Source organism: Trichechus manatus, unplaced genomic scaffold (genome assembly GCF_000243295.1).
Source record: "Trichechus manatus latirostris isolate Lorelei unplaced genomic scaffold, TriManLat1.0 scaffold00095, whole genome shotgun sequence".
Lineage (NCBI taxonomy): Eukaryota > Metazoa > Chordata > Mammalia > Sirenia > Trichechidae > Trichechus > Trichechus manatus.
The window spans coordinates 320,870-341,365 of NW_004444031.1; the positions used below are offsets into that span (position 1 = coordinate 320,870).

At 34.8% G+C, this 20,496-nt stretch overlaps 1 protein-coding gene across 1 annotated transcript in view; it reads right to left on the reverse strand.

Annotated features, from left to right (window-relative positions):
- Window positions 1-20,496, reverse strand: part of CFH (complement factor H) — a 253,742-nt gene that overhangs the window by 231,718 nt on the left and 1,528 nt on the right. The window contains 5 exon segments of the mRNA XM_023737009.1: window positions 3,158-3,328; window positions 5,296-5,487; window positions 7,404-7,480; window positions 11,267-11,372; window positions 11,713-11,898. Coding sequence (XP_023592777.1) covers window positions 3,158-3,328; window positions 5,296-5,487; window positions 7,404-7,480; window positions 11,267-11,372; window positions 11,713-11,898 — 732 coding nt within the window.

Genomic DNA, 20,496 nt, shown 5'->3' on the forward strand with positions numbered 1-20,496 from the left:
GAGGGACTGTGACTCTATTCTGGCGATTTGAGTTAGACTGCTGTTCACCTGACCTAGAATTCATCAGTTTGTACAGATCAAGTAAATATTTAGTAGATTTCCTATCTATTTCACTCACAAGGACACCATGATTAAGTAGCCAATTGCATAAGTCCATATGAGTCAGACTATTCTGATTAATGCTTTGACTCCTCTGTCCATTACTGTAACCACTCCCACCTTGTCTTTGTCGATTGAGTTCAACCACTTGGACCTTACTACCACAGGGTCCAATCAGCCCCATTGTAGTTAGGTGTCTTAATTCAGTTAGGGTAGTTCCCACTGTCAAATCTGACATATATAAAATAGCATCACAGCAGTCTTCAAGGATGCTGGAGCTCCCTTCACATATTTGAGCAAATTTCAAAAGGTGTGTCCTCTGGGCTCTCCATGTGTGGGTCTGTGGGTCTAACTTGATAAATCCACTCTAGTATGTCAATTTCCCTAAGCCTTTGGATACCTTCTTCTACAATATACCAAGGCAGGTCTAGTACTTCAACTTGATTTAGTTTAGGCCACCTCCTAATCCATGCTTCAGCAACCCAGCCAAATAAACTATAAATCCTTTCCTAACTTCTTGAGCTGAAACATTGAATGAACAATCTGTACATAGTGGATGCATATCAATAAACTCAGACTGATCCATCTTTATGTTCCTTGCACCATTATCCCACACCCTTAATAGCCATTCCTACACGTATTCTTCAAGTTTCTGTTTGTACATATTAGAAAACTCAAGTAGTTCTCTTGGAGTGTAGCATACCTCCTACTGGGTAACACTTTGTACTTCTCCTTTTGGGGCTCACTGGGACTTAAGCCTAGTTACAGGTCTAGAAGCCAGAATTAGTAGTATGAAATTGTTTTAAGAACATTCAGCATTGTCTTGTAAAGCATCTACCTCAGGTGATGCCCCAGGCAATGACTCAGGCAAGAACTCTTTAAAGGTAGCTCGGCTAGGGCTGATCTCATTAGATGGGAGTGGAGGGGCTAGTGGCTTTTCTGGGCAGGGTGGTTTAGTAGACAAACTTCAGATGGGAATGGCTCTGCTGGCAGGAGTGACTCAATGGAATTTAGGGGCTCAGTGTCCCCAGCTTCCTGATTAACTGCCCATATGTCCCCATCCCAAGTTTCAGGATCCCATTTCTTCCCAATCAATGCCCTTACTTTAACCTCAGACACCTCTCAAGGTTGGAAATTGAGCTGGCATTGTAATTCAGCCACTCTTACACTAAGACTCTGGGTTTGGTTTTCAGCAATTTCAGCTCTGTTACTACAAGAAATAAGGCTTTCTTTCAAAGCACAAGGGGAAGTCTTGAGGTCATTTATGCAGAACTTGAGCTTTGACTCTAAAGCCCTGAGCACATGTCTTTTTTGTACCAGTTTGCCTAGCACAAGTAGGACAAACCTACCAGTTTCCTTATACTTCTCATTCTGACAAAGCTGTAGAAAGATATCACACATGTGTTCACCCCGAGCCTCGCCTTTCACCAATACCTGATCTACTGGTGGTGATATTTTGCATATTTGTATCCCCACCTCACACCATGGACTAGCAGTGCCCTCTTTACTGCTGGAAGCAGAGTCATCAACATCTTTAGACTAACCAGGCTTGAGAACCAGTTTAGAAAACTCATCCTTACAATTTTGTTTCTCTAGAACCACTCTCAGTACCAAATGTCTTAGGCTGTGTTCTCTAGAGACGCAAAACCAATAAAGCATATAAATAGAGAGATTTATATCAAGGAAACAGCTCATGCAATTGTAGAGGCTAGAATGTCCCAAGTCCATGGATCAGGGTAGAGGCCTCTCCCAATTCACGCAGCCACAGAAGCTGGCAAGCCCAAGATCAGCAGGTCAGACAGCAGGGCTCCACTCACAGGCTGTGAAGATCGATGAATCCCAAGTTTGGCAGATAAGCTGACAGCTCAAGTCCCAAGAACCGGAGGTGAGACAACAGGAGGCAGCCGCAGGATCCAGAGTAAGCAAAAAGCTAGAACGTCTGCTTATATTCAGATGCAGGCCACACTCCCAAGGAAACTCCCTTTCATCTGATTGGCTACTCACAGCATATTCAGTTATGGGAGTGATCACATATAAATACTGAGAATCATGGCCCAGTCAAGTTGACACACAATCTTAACCATCACAGCACCTAACAACAACAACTATTTCATCTCCTACCACTTTCCCTTTTACTCTGTATTACCATCACAACGGCCTCTGATTCTATACTGGATAACACTGTTGTTTCACTCACCATGGCAATCTTCATCAAAAGTTAACTCACTCCTTTTCAAAAATGTTTCCAAATATCTTAAGAATATCATCATAATCTTATAGCTCTGTCTTCTTTCTCTTCTTCTTATGGTATGATTTTTTAAAAACTCTTTATCTATATGCTCTCATCTACGTCAAGATAGTTTAAACCATCCTTTTTAAAAAGCAATATGCTGATTAGAACACAATATTCCAGACATAATTTTTGGTGGACAAAGAACAGTTGAGATTAACTCTTTGGTGGTGGACAATATCCTTCCATTATGGAGTCTAGGAAAGTTAGATTATTTTCAGCACCTACATCACCGTTGATTAGTATTAGGCTTGTTGTTAATTAAAATCTCCATTTACATCTTCCTTCCCCTGGTAAACACCTACCGTACTCATCTTGTTCTAATTAATTCACTATAGTCTTCCTCATTTGACATTAATAAGATTTACTTTTTGAAGCAAAAGGCAAGTCCTTAGAGCACACAAAGCAATTATTTAAGAATTGTTTATTCCATGGGAATTAGAAAGCCTGCTATAGTCCTGGCTCAAGGTGTCTTTTTGACAATCAACCAACTACTTTATAAAGTATTAAAACTTTCTGGCCCTGTTTATTTCTATTTTCAGAGTGACAGACTCTTACAAATTGATTTCAAAATAGACCTTGCAAACATAAAATTCTATGCTTTGTTCTTCTGAGATAAGATATTTATTCTAAAATAATTGACCCCTATAGAATTTAATATTACACTTGGGAGAAAAAAATAGATTCCTTATGTAAAAAATATGATATGAATTAAAACTATTGATTAAAGTATATAACAAAAGAAATAGAAAAGAGAAGTAACATTACCTCTACATGAAGGACTTGGACTCCATCCATTTTGCGTGCATACAGCATCTCCTCTTTCATTGTATTCATAACCCTTGTTACATTTATATTGAAATCGCTCATTCTCCTTATAAATTTTGTCTGGAGATACAGCATACCCGTTTTTAATTTCTTGTAATTTGCAGGAAATCTCTAAATAGAAGAGAGCAGATTTCAAAATGTTAACTATGAATTAAAGGACTGTGACCAAGTCATAGTCATTTAAAAACACAACTTTTGTTTTATTATGTAAATCACCCAACCAAACAAAAGTTCTGTTTTGACTTGAATGCTTGATGAATGATTTATGCATTATTCTTGACATTCATTTTTGAAGGACATTACAATTTTGATTAATTTATTTTGTTAATTTTATTTGGTTTGAGGATTGTTTAGTCCTCTTTAAATAAATGGTGGCCAGTAACATTCTTCAAATGTATGAATAAAATGCATATTTACTTTGATAAGTATTTTTCACTAAGTGAATGACAAATGTCACACGTTTTCTAGTTATCAATTATAAAGTAATTATGGACTGAACACTTTGTCAATGAAATTAATTCTCTGTCATTGCTTTTCTGAAAAGTAACAGACTTTTTGCTTTTGTGGCTTTACCTTCCATCCACCTTTTCTGTCTATAAAAACCTGGCCATCATCTTCGACGCCACCTTCTCTCAAATGTTTTTTTCCTGGGATTATGGCAATGTTAACTGGCTTCCCTGATCTCCAATCTTTCTAATCCATTTTCTAGTATATAACTTAACGATCTTTCATCTGGTCACTCTGTTGCTCCACTTACCATCTTTCACTGATCCCCAAATCAGGCTGAATAAGAGAGAAGAATTTGTCAGTGTCGTGTATATAGCACCTCAGAACCTTGCACTGGCCTATCTACAATCCATCACTGACTTCTCCCTACTTGCATCCTACACTAAGACTCTCGTGAACAATGAACAACAAATAAGCATAAACCTCACTTCCATTTGCATCTTCCTTCCCATGGCATACTCTTCCCATCCTCGTCTTCTTCTAAAATATCCCCATTCTTCCTTTAAGTCTTTTCTTGACCATCTGCAATTCCAGGAGGCTTTCACTAGCCATAGAAATTTAGTTGCTTAAATATAAACTCTTTCCATGAGCCTCTAGAGTATGCATTATTTACCGGGCTGAATATCAATATTAGTTTATCATCATTGACTCTAAAAACTAGTTTTGTTAGAAGCATTCCTAATAAGAGAAATGCTTCTGCATGGATCTCACTGTGGGATAGACTAAACTATGTAAGTCTAAAGAATTTGGAAATTTTGGACGATGTTAAAAAATAAAAATTGCAGAAATTTCTGCCGAAGTATTGGTAAAATGAAGTACAGTGCTAAGCCAAACAAATGGAACATCATGTTTCATTATAAAAGCGAAAATCATCATTTGGTAACAGGTCAGCAGTATTACAACAAAAGCAATCTTGGCTTACTATTTACTACAAAATTATTTTTAAAAGGCAAAGATCTATTTAGTGGATTCAGTTTTGTTCATTCAATATTTATATTAAACTCACAGTGCAAATACAGCAAACACAAAACAGACCCACTTCCTAGAAGAGTTATTAAAAAACAGAATGTCATCATAATGTATCAGTAGAAATAAATCATACATCCATGCTTCTTAAAATTAAAAAAAAATTATTCTTGAGGCCAATATTATAATAATGCATCTTGACGCAGAAATGCTTAGCATTCTATTTCAGCCTATAATAGCCAAGTACACTATACTTACTGTTAAGAGCATGGACTCTGGTGTCAGATAACCTAAGTTTGAACCTTAATTCTAAAATCTATGTCATAATAAGCTAGGGCAAGTGATTTAACGTCTTTGAATCTCAGTTTCTTCAAATATAAACGAAAGATGATAATAGTACATAAATCAAAGAATTGTTTAGAAGGTAAAATGAGATGGCACATGTAAACAACTTACATCAATTTCAGGGAAATAGTACATGCTCAATAAAAGTCAGTTATTACATTATTTACATTCTTTATAATGGACAATGTGTTGAAATGCATATTTTCATAAGAAAAGGTAAAAATATTCAAAAGATCAAATAAAAATTAAGTGTATCTTACCCACACATTTTGGTGTTTTTCCACTCCACATACCATCTGCTGCACAATGAATTTGTTTAGGTCCATCTAGCATGAAGCGTGAATTACACTGAAACTGTACCACTTGTCCAAAAGAATATTCCTGGTCTGGTTCCAGTGCATCGCTGATAACTCTCCCATTCTCTGGTTCTGTTACTGGTAAACACTTAACAACTGAAAAAAATAAATACAACTTTTTCTAATATAATTTGAAAACTTTACCATGAAAAATATTTGTATCTGTGTGTGTATCATTGTTGTTGTTACTGTGTGTCGTTGAGTCGATTACCACTCATATAAACCCAATAGGACAGAGTAGAACTACCCCATAGAGTTTCCTGCTGTCATCTTTATGGGAGCAGATCATCAGGTCTTTTCTCCAGTGGAGTGACTGGTAGGTTTGAACCCCTGAAATTTTGGTCAGCAGCCGAGCACTTAACATTGCACCACGTGTGTGTGTGTGTGTGTGTGTGTGTGTGTTCACAAGCAAGATGAGATCGGAGTAAATTACTTAAATGTTTCTTTTAGAAGCATTTGGTATATCTGTTGACAAGAGAGACATGCTGCTAAGTAACAAATAAATAGTATATCTTCTGACTTTTTTCTACAGTAGACAAAAATAGTTACTACTCTGAATGTCAGTTGTATTTTTCGGTAACAAACAAGTATCTCCAAAGTAATTGCAAAATATAAAACTTGGGATAATCATATATAAATTACCATTTGTGCCCCAGAGTAATATAACACTGTATTGCTAAAATGTGTAAAATCAACTTCTATTGTTATACTAACTTCAATAGAGAAATAGTCCTTAATTTTTTTATCCTCTTCACCATCAATGTTCAAAGTAGTTTGAGTACTTCTTTTGATTTTGGTTAATATTTTCCAACTTCCCTAAAGTTACAGCATTCAAACTTTATTTTACAGTAGAATGACTGAGGTGTTTGTTAAAATGTAAATTTTAGGCATTAGCCTCTCACCTCCAAGGAGCTACGGTGGCACAGTGGTTAAGCGATAGACAGCTCATTGAAAGGTCAGTAGTTTGAACTCACCATTGGTTTGAACTCGGAAAAATATGTGGCAGTCTGTTTCTGTAAAGATTACAGCCTTGGAAACCCTGTGAGGCAGTTCTACTCTGTCCTATAGGGTTGCTATGAGTGGGAATCAGCTCTAAGGCAGTGGGTTTATCCCCTCACCTTCAGAAATACTGATAAAATAGGTCTCCTTTGGTAGCCATGAATTTCAGTTAACAAGCACCTCAGTTGATTCTGATGTAGATGTACTCTAGAACATCTCTAAATGAAGCATTTATCCCTTCCTCTCACTTCCACAGATGAAAAGTCTTCCATTCTCTTTTTAAGACAGAATTGTTTGAGTGATCACTTTGCTTCTCTCTAGCTTCTTGCTTCTCTCTGTCTCTCCACTTCTCACTGTGGAACTAGGAAAGACTTTTGATGGGTCTTTTATTCTTTTATTTCCATAATGAACAGAGACTGGGATTAGTAGATCAAACTTGAAAACAGGATCTACATTTTTCCCTTTTTCACTGTTTACTTTATGAATGAGTAAGAAAGGGCAGAACTCTCTCTTATGTCTTATTTCTGCCTCTTTTGGGTAAGACTAAGACCACAACAAAATCTCCTTTGGCAGGGAAGCAGACAGATACATCTACATCGTGTTCTCTACTTCAGCTTTTACCAGAGATTCCTGCAGTTGGCTGGTTATTGGATAAGTGTCTGTTCATTAATGAAGCTGAAATTCTGACCTCCATTTACATAGTGATTCTTATACGTATTTCTAGTGGTTAGAATCCAGATGGAGAGTAAAATCAGCTTTAGATTCCCTAATCTCTAATACGTTGACTATTAGATCAGATCGGGCTGTATTGATATTTTGTAATTGAAACACAAAAAAAATGTAGCAGTGAAAAGACTAGAAACCTACTCTTTGCAATATACTAGAAAACATAAATAATTTGAATAAGAAACAATTTAATCATAAACTCAGGAGGATATTTTAATGTAATACATTTTAAAAAATATTTCATAGTTTAGATATTTTAATACACTTTAAGACAATTTCACATCTACCTTCACATATAGGAATATTATTGGTCCATCCATCTGGTTCACAGTCACGGTAATTAACTGAACCTAGCATTTGATACCTGAAAATCCAAAAGTAAGAGAAAGGTGAGATGATGTGTTTATATGCAGTTTAAGTTCAAGGAAGTTGCTTTTCAGCAAAAATTAATAGCATGTGTATTTTCTCCCTTCTTCTTTCCTTCCCCCCTCCCTCCCTTCCTTTCTTTCTTTCCTTCAATTTCTTTCTTTCTTAAGAAAGACCTTCAGCACTCAGGTTCATGGACTTGGAATAATCATATTCTTTGGTTCATGACACCATCTCGTTTATGTTTTGTGCATAGTATTCTTATTTTTTGATTGAGTTAGTTAATTTGTTAAGGAGCCCTGGTGAAACAGTGGTTAAGCACCTGGCTGCTAACTGAAAGTTTGGTGATTCAAATCTACCAGCTGTTCTGCGGGAAAAAGATGTAGCAGTCTGCTCCGGTGAAGATTTACAGCCTTGGAAACCCTATGGGGCAGTTCTACTCTGTCGTGTAGGGTCGCTATGAGTCGGAATTCAACTCAATGGCAATGGGTTTGATTTTTTATTGTTTTTGTTTTATTAATTTGTTACACATAATAATGTAATAAACTTTATGAACCATCACCAAAAAAAAAAAAAAAAAGAAGCTAAAAACATATAACTACCCCATATGGTTATCCAAGGAGCAGCTGGTGGACTTGAACTGCCAACCTTTTCGTTAGCAGCCAAGCTCTTAACCACCATGCCACCGCTAGAAACATTGTAACCAACAGCTACTCATATGTTCCCCCTCCCCCAGTCCTATTCAATAACGCTGCCTCCTGCAATCCATCATTGTGATATTTCATAGATTTTATATTTTGGTCTTTTTACATGATCAAGGATAGTGCCAGACAAAATCCTTAGTGTGTAGTTTATTTTCATTATTTGTCATTTCTCCATCTCCATCCTAGAGATTTTCCCTGAGTGTGGTCAATAAGTCCAGTGTACTCGTGCAATCCATTAAATATTTATCCCATCACAGTAACTCGTAAAGCTCACCCTTCCCATCTATAATGCTCTACTTTAATATAAGTTCCTTGGGACAGGTGCAAGATGTGCAATCAAGGATGGAGACTTTAGATCAAGACAAAAGCACCCTTCTTGTTTAACAAGCAAGTGCATTTTCATTATTAACAGATAAGGATTTAGTCACAGTGGACACCTAGAGGCAAAAAACCTTTTTCTAAAAAAAAAAAAGAGAAGGTGTTTGATCACCATAAGAGAGGTTGTTTCTTTTTTTTAAATGGAACATTCATAAATGTGTAAATAATACTACATAGACAAAGCTTTTCTCCAGCAGCAGATAAGGATTGTTTTGCCCACTGCACAACCAAAACGAACTTTCTCCCTCAGAAAATGTTTCTTACTTTTATTATTGTTGATTTGTTCCTAACATGTCAGTGTACTGAAAACTTTTGAATAGGTTAAATGGTCATTTGGATAGGTTAAAAGTCTGTAGTCAAGTATTTATGTATCTGTCACATATAGTAAACAAAATGATTAATCATTAAGGTATTTCTTTAAATTTTCAATGGACAGGATTAGCCCTTCCAAGAGAGAAAACAGATTTCCTGATTAACATTCTCTGTCCACTCCAGAGATCCATCTATTCCCTAAAGTTCTTCCAGGAATTCTCCAAAGTTCTCCACAGAGCCTCCAGGACCCATATAGATGGGGGCAGGGAGAGAGAGATTGTCCATATGTTGGTGGTTGGGGGAAAAATAATGACTCATGTCTCTGCATGCCCAGCTAGGCAAAATTTGAGGAAAGCTTTTTGCAGTGTTCCTTAAGATTGCCTGCCCATAGGATAATGAAACTGGCTATGCATATTGAATACCCTGATAAGTGGCTGGTATTCAACTAAATAGGTATTCAGCATAGGAAATGTGGATGAAGACAAGGAACCAAAAAGAGTAGAAACCAGAGGTGCAGAGTTTACAGCTACTTTACCATTAGATTTCACAACTGGGACAAAAAATTTTCATCCCTCAGATGGATAAAACACTCCCTCAATAAAATTTTAAAATAACACAAAATAGTTCTATTTACTAACCCTAGAATGGTCCAAAGACTTTTATTTCACCGACAGATAACTAGTGCTTTTGGAAGCCCAGGCTGAATGGTAGATTCATGGATGGGCTAGAGCAGGGCTTACTCGTAATGTACATAAAATCAAGGTTACAAAGGTGAGTTAAGCAGAGTCAGAGTCAGAGGCAAGTATTCAGCTAATTTATTCAACAAATTATAAATATTGTGAATTACTGAGGTTTAAGGAATGCAGTGAAAGAAGTCTATGAGTTTTGACTCTTCGCCAGGTAAAGGACAGAACTTAAAGTAGCCAAACTGGGCTAGGTTATAGGAGTATTTCAGACATAAAGAGGGGAGCAAATTGGAAAGTTCATGCCCAGGTAGTCGTATCTATTTAGTTACGTATAAGGTCAGCAGCAATGACTGAGGGTTGGGATAAAAACGTGTTTGAAATAGCTCCCTCAGGTGGTGACCCAGGAGAGACTAAAATCAAAAGAACTAATACTGATAAATGCCTACAATATCATAGGAGTCCTGAGCGGTGCAAATAGTTAACACACTCAGCTGCTAACCAAAATGCTGGAGGTTTAAATCCAACCAGAGTCATCTCATAAAACAGGACTGGAGATCTACTTCTGAAAAATCAGCCACGGAAAACTTTATGGAGAACAGTTGTAATATGACAAACAAGAGGTTGCCATGAGTTGGAGTTGACTTAATGGCAACTGTCTTGCTTTTGTTTTTGTTTTGTTTTACAGTATCACAGAAATTCTTCCAAGGGCTTCAAGTATGTCTCATTTATTTCTCTTAACAATCCTATGATACACATAATGAGAGGAAATGTGAGTGAAGAGATATTAAAGAAAATACATGCACAGTTATTGAGTGGTGGAGTTTTAGAATGCAGGCTTAATTCATAGCCTCACCTTTAGACTATTATATTTTATTGCCTCAAATCAAGCAATAAATGAGGGTAGAATAGAAGATTCCATTTGTAATCTCTTGATACTATTTATGTAGTATAAAATTGTAACAACCCTGCTTTTCCCCTGTAGTAAACTTTCTTCAAAATAAGTTTTTGATTTAGCTGGGAATAATAGAGGAAGTAATACAGTACTGAGATTATCCATGAAAACCCAGTGGATGGTCAGAGGGCATGGAGTCAATGATTCTAAAGAGAGTAGCATTTTTGCTCCATGTGATAAGAATACTTTGCAGACCACAGAACCTGAAGTAATAGTAGTTATTAGTTGTCCTCATGTCAGATCCGATTCATGATGACTTTACGTATCACAGAATGAAATGTTGCCTGATCCTGTGCTATCTATGATCATTGGCACTAGGTAATAGTAATTATTACTATTATTTCAGTGTAAAAATTCTTACTGCCTCTAAATTTTATCAGCTTGTCTCAAAATAGGTACCATATAACATAATTTTGTTATAATTCCCATTGTCCCCAACACATTGAATTACTACATACTCTGGACATAGTAGAATATGGTGAAGATTTGTTGGGGTGAATATTTATGTGTGCTATCTTCCCACCTTCCTACAGCAACACTATACCAGAGTAATTAAAACTCACTTTTATTTTCCAATGTTACATGGTATCAAAATATAATTTTTCCCATTTTAAGCTTAATTTTCCAGGTTATTTTGTGGTTACTTATAAAAATGCTGATAGAAAAATAGAGTAATTTTTTTAAAATTATAAACTAGTACAGTTCTTATGGACTATCTCAATGATAAACCTATATTTTAATTGACTACGTACCCCGTATCACATGTATAAACAACCCTTGCTCCGTATTCAAACTCTTCTCTTACTGTGAGCTGGAAAGAACCAAAGCGAGTGTCTCCAGGATGTCCACAGGGCTTTCCTATAATGAAAAAAAAAAAAAAAAGATACACAATTAGTATGTAATAAAGGGGAGCACGTTTTATGTAGGAGTTTGGGGACAAAGATATTTGATATTATATTAGAGGATAGCAGTGAAGATATGGAAAAGTAAAAAAGAAATGGCAAAGTTATTATTTTATAATTGAGCTTATCTGTATGTTTGCTTTTTGAATTTTGCAAGATCAACACTCCTTTTTTAAAAATAATGACAGTGTATTGTTTTCTTTTTAAATGACAGTAGTGATATAATTCAGGCAGTATTGCTACAATATCAAAGTTTCAATATTTCCACAAGCTTCACAAATGTACAAAGTACTTACTCCGACATATCCTGGATGGATGAAGGGGCACCCATCTTCCATTCTTGCATGCCAGTATAATAGTTCCGAGAGTTCTAAATCCAGGGCGGCATTTATATATAGCCTGAGTACCTTCTGGATGTGATTTGTCAGACCAGGAACCTGTCAGAATTTCTGGATCTTTTTTTGGAGGAGGCTCTTCACAATCTACAAACAATTAAAGCAAAAAAATAGGTGCTTAAATTAATGACTTAAATGTACAGTATATTCAAGATAATTTTGCTTTTAAAATACCTATGCAGTTGCAGGTCCATCCAAACGTATCTCGTGATATATATAAAATAAATATTTTATTGTCTAAAAATTGGATCTACATCATTTTGCAAAAATGTCCACTATGTAAAAATAACCAGAATAATTTTCCAGGACAATAATTATACCTAACTGTATTATTTTTAGTTATTGCAATGCGTTCTACTATTTATTAATTCAGGAAATATTTATTAAGCAGTGTTCTAAGTTCTGAGAAAAAAATGAATAAAACAGACAAAGTCTTTGATCTCACAATGTTTACACTCTAGTAGGGAAATTGGTTATTAAATAAGTATGCATAGAGATGAGTAACATGGATTACAGGTACAAAAATTCTATGCATGTAAATTTTGGGGATACTGCTTAACTGCATTAATTAGGGGAAAGGGGGTGAAAAGTATGAAGTGAGCAGCATTCTCAAAATGATAGAAAAATATCAGAAATGGAAAATTAGTAAATGGAAATTAGTAAATGAAAAATAATGACAAGGACAGAAATAAATGAAATTATATATAATTACTTTATATTATATATATATTTTATGTATAATATATATGTATAATATATATATATTATATATAAAATATATATATAATATAGAGTATCAATCATGTCAAAAGCTACTTCTTTGACAAGAAAAATAAAATTGATAAAATCCGGGCAAGATAAACCAAGGGGGAAAAAAAAAGAGAGAGAAGGCACAAATAACTGAACAAAAATAAAGAAGAGGTATCACTAGAAATCTTGCAAAGATCAAAAACATTTTAACAGGGTATTATAGAATACATTTGAAAATACTGATGAACTAGACAAATTCCAAGAGACAAATATGGCTTACCAGAACTGACTTAAGAAGATTTTAAAAACCTCCTAAGTTCTATAACCAAAATATTTATACAAATAAAACTCTAGACACAGTTTGTTGAAGTAGTTGGCTTCCCAGGTACTTACACAGAACATCCAAGCAGAAATAACCTTGTTATTAAAATCTGACAAAGTTACGGAAAAAACACAGAGAAAATGGGCAAAAGACTTGTGCAGATACTTCACCAAAGAGAAAATCCACATGATAAACAAATTTATGAAAAAAATGGTAAAACTGAAAATAAAAATTAGCACCATAATAAACGAGAAAAACATAATATTGGCAAAAATTAAATGTCTAAAATACCCTACCTTGGAAAGAAGGTGGAGCATTATGTGGGAGGGAAAATTGGAACCACCATATCAGGAAAGAGTTTAGCAATTCACAGTGAAGTTGAAAATATGCATTGTCTATTGTACAGCGATTTTATTTCTAAGAATATGTCCTAGAGAAATTCATGCACATGTGAATTCTATTTCATATATGGTAATGCTTATAAGAGTATAGTTTATTAATAGTCAAAAATAGAAACAATCCGAAAGTCCATCATCAAATAGATAATGTATAATATATGCATGCCATGGAAGAGTACATCAATGGCACAAAATGAGATGAACGGAAAAAATAATAATCACATTAAGTAAAAAGACACTAAATTGCATCAAATACTGCAGGATTATTGCATCTATATAAAATTCTAGAACAGATATATTTTTACACTAATAACGTGCGCCTTCTACGTTTGTTTGCCAACTGCACCCTCCCCCCATGAGGTATTTTCATAAATGCGCCATGCTGATTTTTTTACAGAAACATATTTTAAAAACGGGCACAGCGGCACTTATGAAAATAGCTCGCGCAGGGGTGAGAGGAGGGCGTAACTGGCAAACAAATATAGAAGGCACACATTATTTGTTTCAAAATACAGTATATATATAGGGGATATTGGTGATATCATTTACTACATTCTTATTTCATTCTTTTTCTGTATTATATTTCACAATAAAAATATTAAAGCAATAAAGTCTACATGTACAGTATAATTCTTATTTGCGGGGAAAAAAAGCACATATAAAGAGGAGAATGCCCTGGAAATGAACAACTAAGATCAAACCTACTGATTTTATTTTTAATATTTTATTTTTTCCTTCTTTAGGCAAATTTAGATATAACTTAATGTAAATATAACTAATCTTAATATTAGAATGATTATCTTAGTACTACCCTAACGTACCACTTTTTAAAATGCAAATTCTAAGATACTTATCACAATACATATTTTTTAAGTTATTATTTTCATTGTGAATTTCCTTTCCTTAACTGGTTTTATACCAGTGATCTAACATTCTATTCTAGAAATTCTTTTGAAAAGGCAAGAAGGAAAAAAACAACAACAACTGAGCCAAATCCCGTCATGGAATGTATCTTTTATGAAAATGTTTTACCCAATTTCAGTGGAAATAAAGCTGTAACTGAAATTATGTTTTATGCAATAAATAATACTCATGTGGGCTGTCGTATGCACTAATTTCCCTTTGAAGTTTTTGCAAATTTTTAGCACATTTATATTAAGTAATGTGTAATAAGTGGCTCCACATTACAATGTTCTAATAATTTAAGTAAACATGCTTTTATTCCACTAGATGGTGTTAATACTCTACCACAAAACAACACAAATCCTCTCCCTTCCAAAAAAAAAAAAAAAAAGCCGTCTGTGTTTTTCATCTTTTAAATTTCTGCTCCATGTTTTTACATGGAAAACTTCAGCTTAATTGCAGGCTGATATGTATGTTTTTCACTTTTGTAATTCAGACCCACTTCATGGTGTTCAGGTTACTGGAGAAATAAATTAATTGAATTTCAAATGCTGAAGCCAACATTGGAAGTAGAACTATTTTCCACAAACATATTAACACTTTGGAAAACTTAATTCTTTCCCTGCTATTAAGCTAATTCTAGGAAATAGTAATACTAGTTTTCTTATGAATTAATTTATTTGATTTATATTATTTTTATTAAAGTAATCCATTCACAAAAAGTTCAGCCCATTTGCTCCCAAGAGGCACTCTTTCTTCTGGTTGTTATTAAGGACCTCTGGTGGTGCAATGGTTACAGCTCAGTGTCTAACCAAAAGTTGGGAGTTCAAATTCACCAGCCGCTCCTTGGAAACTCCATAGGGTAGTTTTATTCTATCCAGAGGGTAACTACGAGTTCCAGATAACACCTTTATACATCTAATTCTTGACTTTTCAACTTTAATTAATTGCTTTTGAAAACCAGATATGAAAGATAAGGATATATCTTCACACAGTCTTCCTACAAGCTTCTCACAATATTTATGTATATATGTTTACTAACAACAACATATATATTTACTATATATAAAGAATTCTCAGTGAATATCCTTTTTACTTCAAATAACACGTAAATCTCTGGTGCTGTTTCCATCAACTTTAGATAGCAACTCTTGACTCTGTAAGATAAAGACATTATCATCCCTACACCATTTTTAAGGAGCCTGGGTGGTGCAAGTGGTTTGCTACTAGCTGCTAACCCAAGGGTTGGTGGTTTGAACCCACCCAGCAGCTCAGTGGAAGAACGGCTTGGCAAACTTTCTTTAAAGATTGCAGCCCAGAAACCCTTATGAAGCAGTTCTACTCTGTGACATACGTGGTCGCCCTGAGTTGGGGTCTGACTAGACAGCAGCTAAGAACCACTACCAACAACTGTATTTTTTCACCTTTCCACTGCCGTCTCCAAAATTTTAGTTCATGTCATCAGCATCTGTCACATCAATTATGAAAAAGCCTCCCAACTATTCTCCATGCCTCCACTCTCCCATTCTCCCAGTCCGTTTTCCACAGAGCCACAACTGATTTTTGCAAATTTGATCACATCACTCCCATGATTAAAATTCTTCCATGATTTCTACTTTTACTTATAAGAAATTACAAAGTCCTTACCTTGGACTGGAAATCCCTTCTCTGACTCTTGCCTTCCTCTCTGATCTCATCTTGTTGCCTTTCCCATCTACTCACTATCTCAAAGCCACTCTGGTTTCTGTTTGCTTGTTTATATTTTGCTGAGCATCACACACACATTTTCTTTTTTCTCAGACCCTTTGCACATGTTGTTTTCTTCTCCTGAAACACTTTACCATAGACTTTTGATGGCCGACTGGCTTTGTCTCATCTGTCAGGCCCTAATTGACTTCTGAAAGTGACCCACCCATTGCAGGTCTCCAAGGCCAGCCCAGTTAAAGTCTCCACATCCCTCTGCCCCCATCTGTGTTATTTTTCCTCAGCCCCTGCTGTACTGCCTTCACAACATTGCATACAATTCATAATTATTTTTATTTGCTAGGATTTGTGTAGCTACCACACAAGCTCCCTGAGAGTAAAGGTCATTTCTGTCTTGTTTTTTGAAGTTAAGAGAGGCATTTTCACTAATATCCAGAACTTACAACTTCAGATATACCTTCCTGTCTACTTTTGTTCTAATCCTCAATATGTTGAATATTATCAACTAATGTCAAAGAAAATATTTGAAATAATGATTTACTGGATTGGGTAATAACCACAATTAAGCATATTTTGAGACATGACTTTTATTTGCCTGAGTTGACTAATAATTAAATGGTCAAACTCAGTTAAACCACATTCTCAAATATTTCTAATTAGAAAATAAAGAGTTATTTTGGCTGAAGTAATTAAACTGTCTGCATGTATGAATAACAACCACATTTGTTTGAATTAAATTGGAAGTTCTTGAGGAAAACAGGGCATTGGACTTACTCAATAGCCTTTGTAAAAGTATTTTCTAAAGTACAGAATATTTTTTGAGGTAGAATTTATCTTAAAACATTTAAAATAAAATATTCATCTCGTTTCCTGGGTTCTAAGTTAATGAGTAAGCTATGCTTTCTTATGCCTAAGTAGTTATTTGGATTTAAATAATGAATACTCCATCTTAAGTGTTTACATAGCCATTTAATTGCCAATTAATTCTGTTTACAAAGCACTACCTGGGTGAACTTTTCATTCACTTGGTTTTATTTTTCAATATAAAGTTATTTTCAGTCAACAAATAAGGAGTGTGAGTGGGTTTGGGTATTGGAGAGTAATAAGTATCATTTCACTTTAACGTGAGGAAAATAGTTATATAATTTTGGTTAAAGCTAAAACAATTACACTTGATGTTTTAATAACCACCATCTACCTAATTTTTCCACTTGCAAATTTTCAATTTATTTATTTTCAGTTTATTTATTTTCAATGTCACTGTGTCTATAAACTTCTTTGAAAGGTGTGCTTAATTAGATGAAAAAACATCGTAAATTTATATATTTATGAAAACTTTAATGAAATTTGTACCAGATTGTTTTGATAGGCTACAGTTGATCTCTTTACTTGATCACTACTATATTTCTAAAATTATTTCAAGAAAAAAGAAAGAGAAATATTATTTTAAAAAAATAGATCCTTGGTAGAATTCTCAAGAGACCTGGGTTCAATTCCTGGCCAATGCACTTCATGTGCAGCCACTCCTCATCTGTCAGTGAAAGCTGGTGTGTTGCTATGATGCTAAACAGGTTTCAGTGGAGCTTCCAGATTAAAGATAGACTAGAAAGAAAGGCCTGGAGATCTACTTCCAAAAATCAGCCAGTGAAAATCTTATGGAACACGGTTGTGCCTGCGGTTGCCATGAGTCGAGGGCAACCCCAGAGCAGCTAACAACAATAAAGCAATTCTAAATCTAGTAGATATTAGAATATATTGTAAAGCAAAACTACAAAATCAATTTAGAAAAAAGTGAAACAAAAGGACAGAATGGAAATAGCAAAAGCAGATTTTTATATTAAATTTCTTTCTCATCTCTTCATTGGTATATAAGCATATTACTTACATACGCATATATATGATATAACACAATTAGCTTTTTAATGTAAGAGATATTCAGGTTATTTTATAAATAACATGAGAATAATTTAAGGTAAAATGGTAAGTTATGGATGCACCTGTGCAAAGAAAAAATTCAGTTGCAATAAAGAAGTTAAAAAAATGAATTCTAGAAAAAGTAGTAAAGTAACTATGCTGCATTTAATAAGCATTTGAAGAAATAAGATATTTTTAACAATTAATAAATTACTATGCAATTTTTTTAAAATTATTAACAATTTAAAAAATGAAGATAATTCCAGAATCATAGAGAGATAATAAGAGAACAAGAGATTGCCATAAGAAATTGGGCAGAATAACTATTACATAATAATTAGGGTTGAAACAAATTGCTATCAGGATACAGCTTATAAATTCCACTGATATCAAGTTTCTTGAAATGTGCAATATTTAGTTAATTCCTAATGTCAGTTTAATATTCAGCAACAATTTTAGTCTCCTAAAATTAATTGTCTGTAAGTATCTATAAAATTAGTTTTTATAAGTGTTGATTATTTGCTGTAGATAAGAACTTAGCCACAGGGTGAAATGAAAATGAGGACCCTGAAACATATGTAGTGGGAATGATGGTTGTGGATCAGACCATTGTTTTGCGTAGGATTTTCATTGGCTGATTTTTGGAAGTAGTTCACCAGGACTTTCTTCCTAGTCTGTCTTAGTCTGAAACCTCTGCTGAAATCTGTTCAGCATCATAGTAACACACAAGCCTCCACAGACAGATGGGTAGTGGCTGTGAGTGAGGTGCATTGGCCAGAGATAGAATCCAGATCTCCTGCACTGAAGACAAGAATGCTACCACTCAATCACCAACCAACTACCTTGCCTGGCTCTTAGCAGTCATTTAGGGGGAAAAAAAATCACTGAATGAATGAATGAACTGACAAATGAATGAAAATAAAACTATCTGGGATCCTTTTCACTATATCTGTAGATTGTGGATGGCCTGTGAAAAGGGCATAATAGACAGTACCAAAACCAAAAACCAAATCCGTTGTCATCAAGTGGATTCTGACTCATAGAAACCATACAGGACAGAGTAGAACTAGCAGATGTAAATGATCTGAGAAGACCTGGAGACAATGTTTATGGCACTTAATGCTCTGTTGCATGAACCCAAGAGCCTCTACTGTCTATAATTCTATTGTACACCTGGTCTATGAGTCCTAAGTCTGAATTTACTTTATAGTTTTTGAAGTCAGGAATCACTTTTATTAAGCTCAAAAAACTTTTGAAATTGTTTGAAGGAACATTTCTATAATTGCTTTTCTATCTATTACATGCCTGATTAACAAGGTTTATGAGAAACTTGGCTCTCTCTGTTAAAATGTCAAAACAAACAGAAGTGCTCTGTCAAATCATTTTATTATTTTTGTGGGTTTTTTTTTTTTTTTTTTCAGTTCAGTTACTTTGCTTTCCCTGAGCCATTTTTTTTATAGTTTCTGTTGATAATTTTAAGCTAAAATGTGATTTTTTTTCCAATTACAATATGCCCTTTACATGCCCTTATAAAAGTTGTTAAGAAATGGGTAAAGTGCACATTTGTTAATTGAAAACAGAATATTGGTTGGCAGAATCTCAAAGGCCTGGGCATGTTGGGGATGGTGTGGGGAGGGAGGAGGAAGCATTGCTGGAAAGAAAGAAAAGTGGCAAAGGCTGCAGAAGAGCCCAGAAATGAGCAAATAGAAATGGGTCAACTTAGACTTTGGCACAGGACCTAGAAACCAAAGGCTAAAAAAGAAGAATCTTCAGTGGTCTGACCTGGAACTTTATTTGGGAACTTACTTCTAGCTAAGAAGAATTTTACTCTTCAATACCTAAATAAGTCAGTTTTAGTTGAAAATTCTATAGAAGCGGAAGATAGCACAGGCATTACTAGGATATTCCTAAACTTAAAATAGGCAAGGCTTGCATTAGCCTACTTTTCCCTATTGTGCCATTTCTGTAGGCATTTTCTTGACCCCTTCTCATGGGCTCACTGTGCACTTCATTCAGTTCTCTTTTACCTAGAAATAACTCATCTTCCAGAATCATCTTCTCCTATTCTTTTTACCTTCCTCCTCATCCATTTTTACTCTTCCCTCCACTAAAATTGTTGCAGGAATGTTATCAGTTTACAGTAATTTGAGGTAAATTATGGTGAACAATACCAAATTTAACCATCCTGTAGTATTTTTCACAGTATTTGCTATTCCGTGTAAATTTCAGATTGGTTGAATGTACGGTAATAAAATGTAAAGCATTTTAAAAGGAGGAGAGAAGATACCGATAACAACTGAGCCATTGGACAATTTTAAATCACACCATATAGGTAGACACTTACACTAACTTTGAAAATATTTTTTTTTTTGAGAGAGAGGAGAGTGGCTTCATGGCATTGAAATTCAAACAGAATTTGAGATTATAGACAACTATCACAATTTTTCTGTATTAGACAATACCTGTTCCTGTCGAGGAGATTCCCATTCGTATGGACCCTATGGGACAGATTAGAACTGTTACATAGGGTTTCCAAGGAGCGGTTGGTGGATTCGAACTGCTGACCTTTTTGCTAGCTGCCGAGCACTCTTAACCACTGCGCACCACCAGGGCTCCGTATTAGACAGTAATAAATAATATTCACATATAGCCTTATGAAGTGTATGTTTTTTATTAATTTATAATTAATTCTTA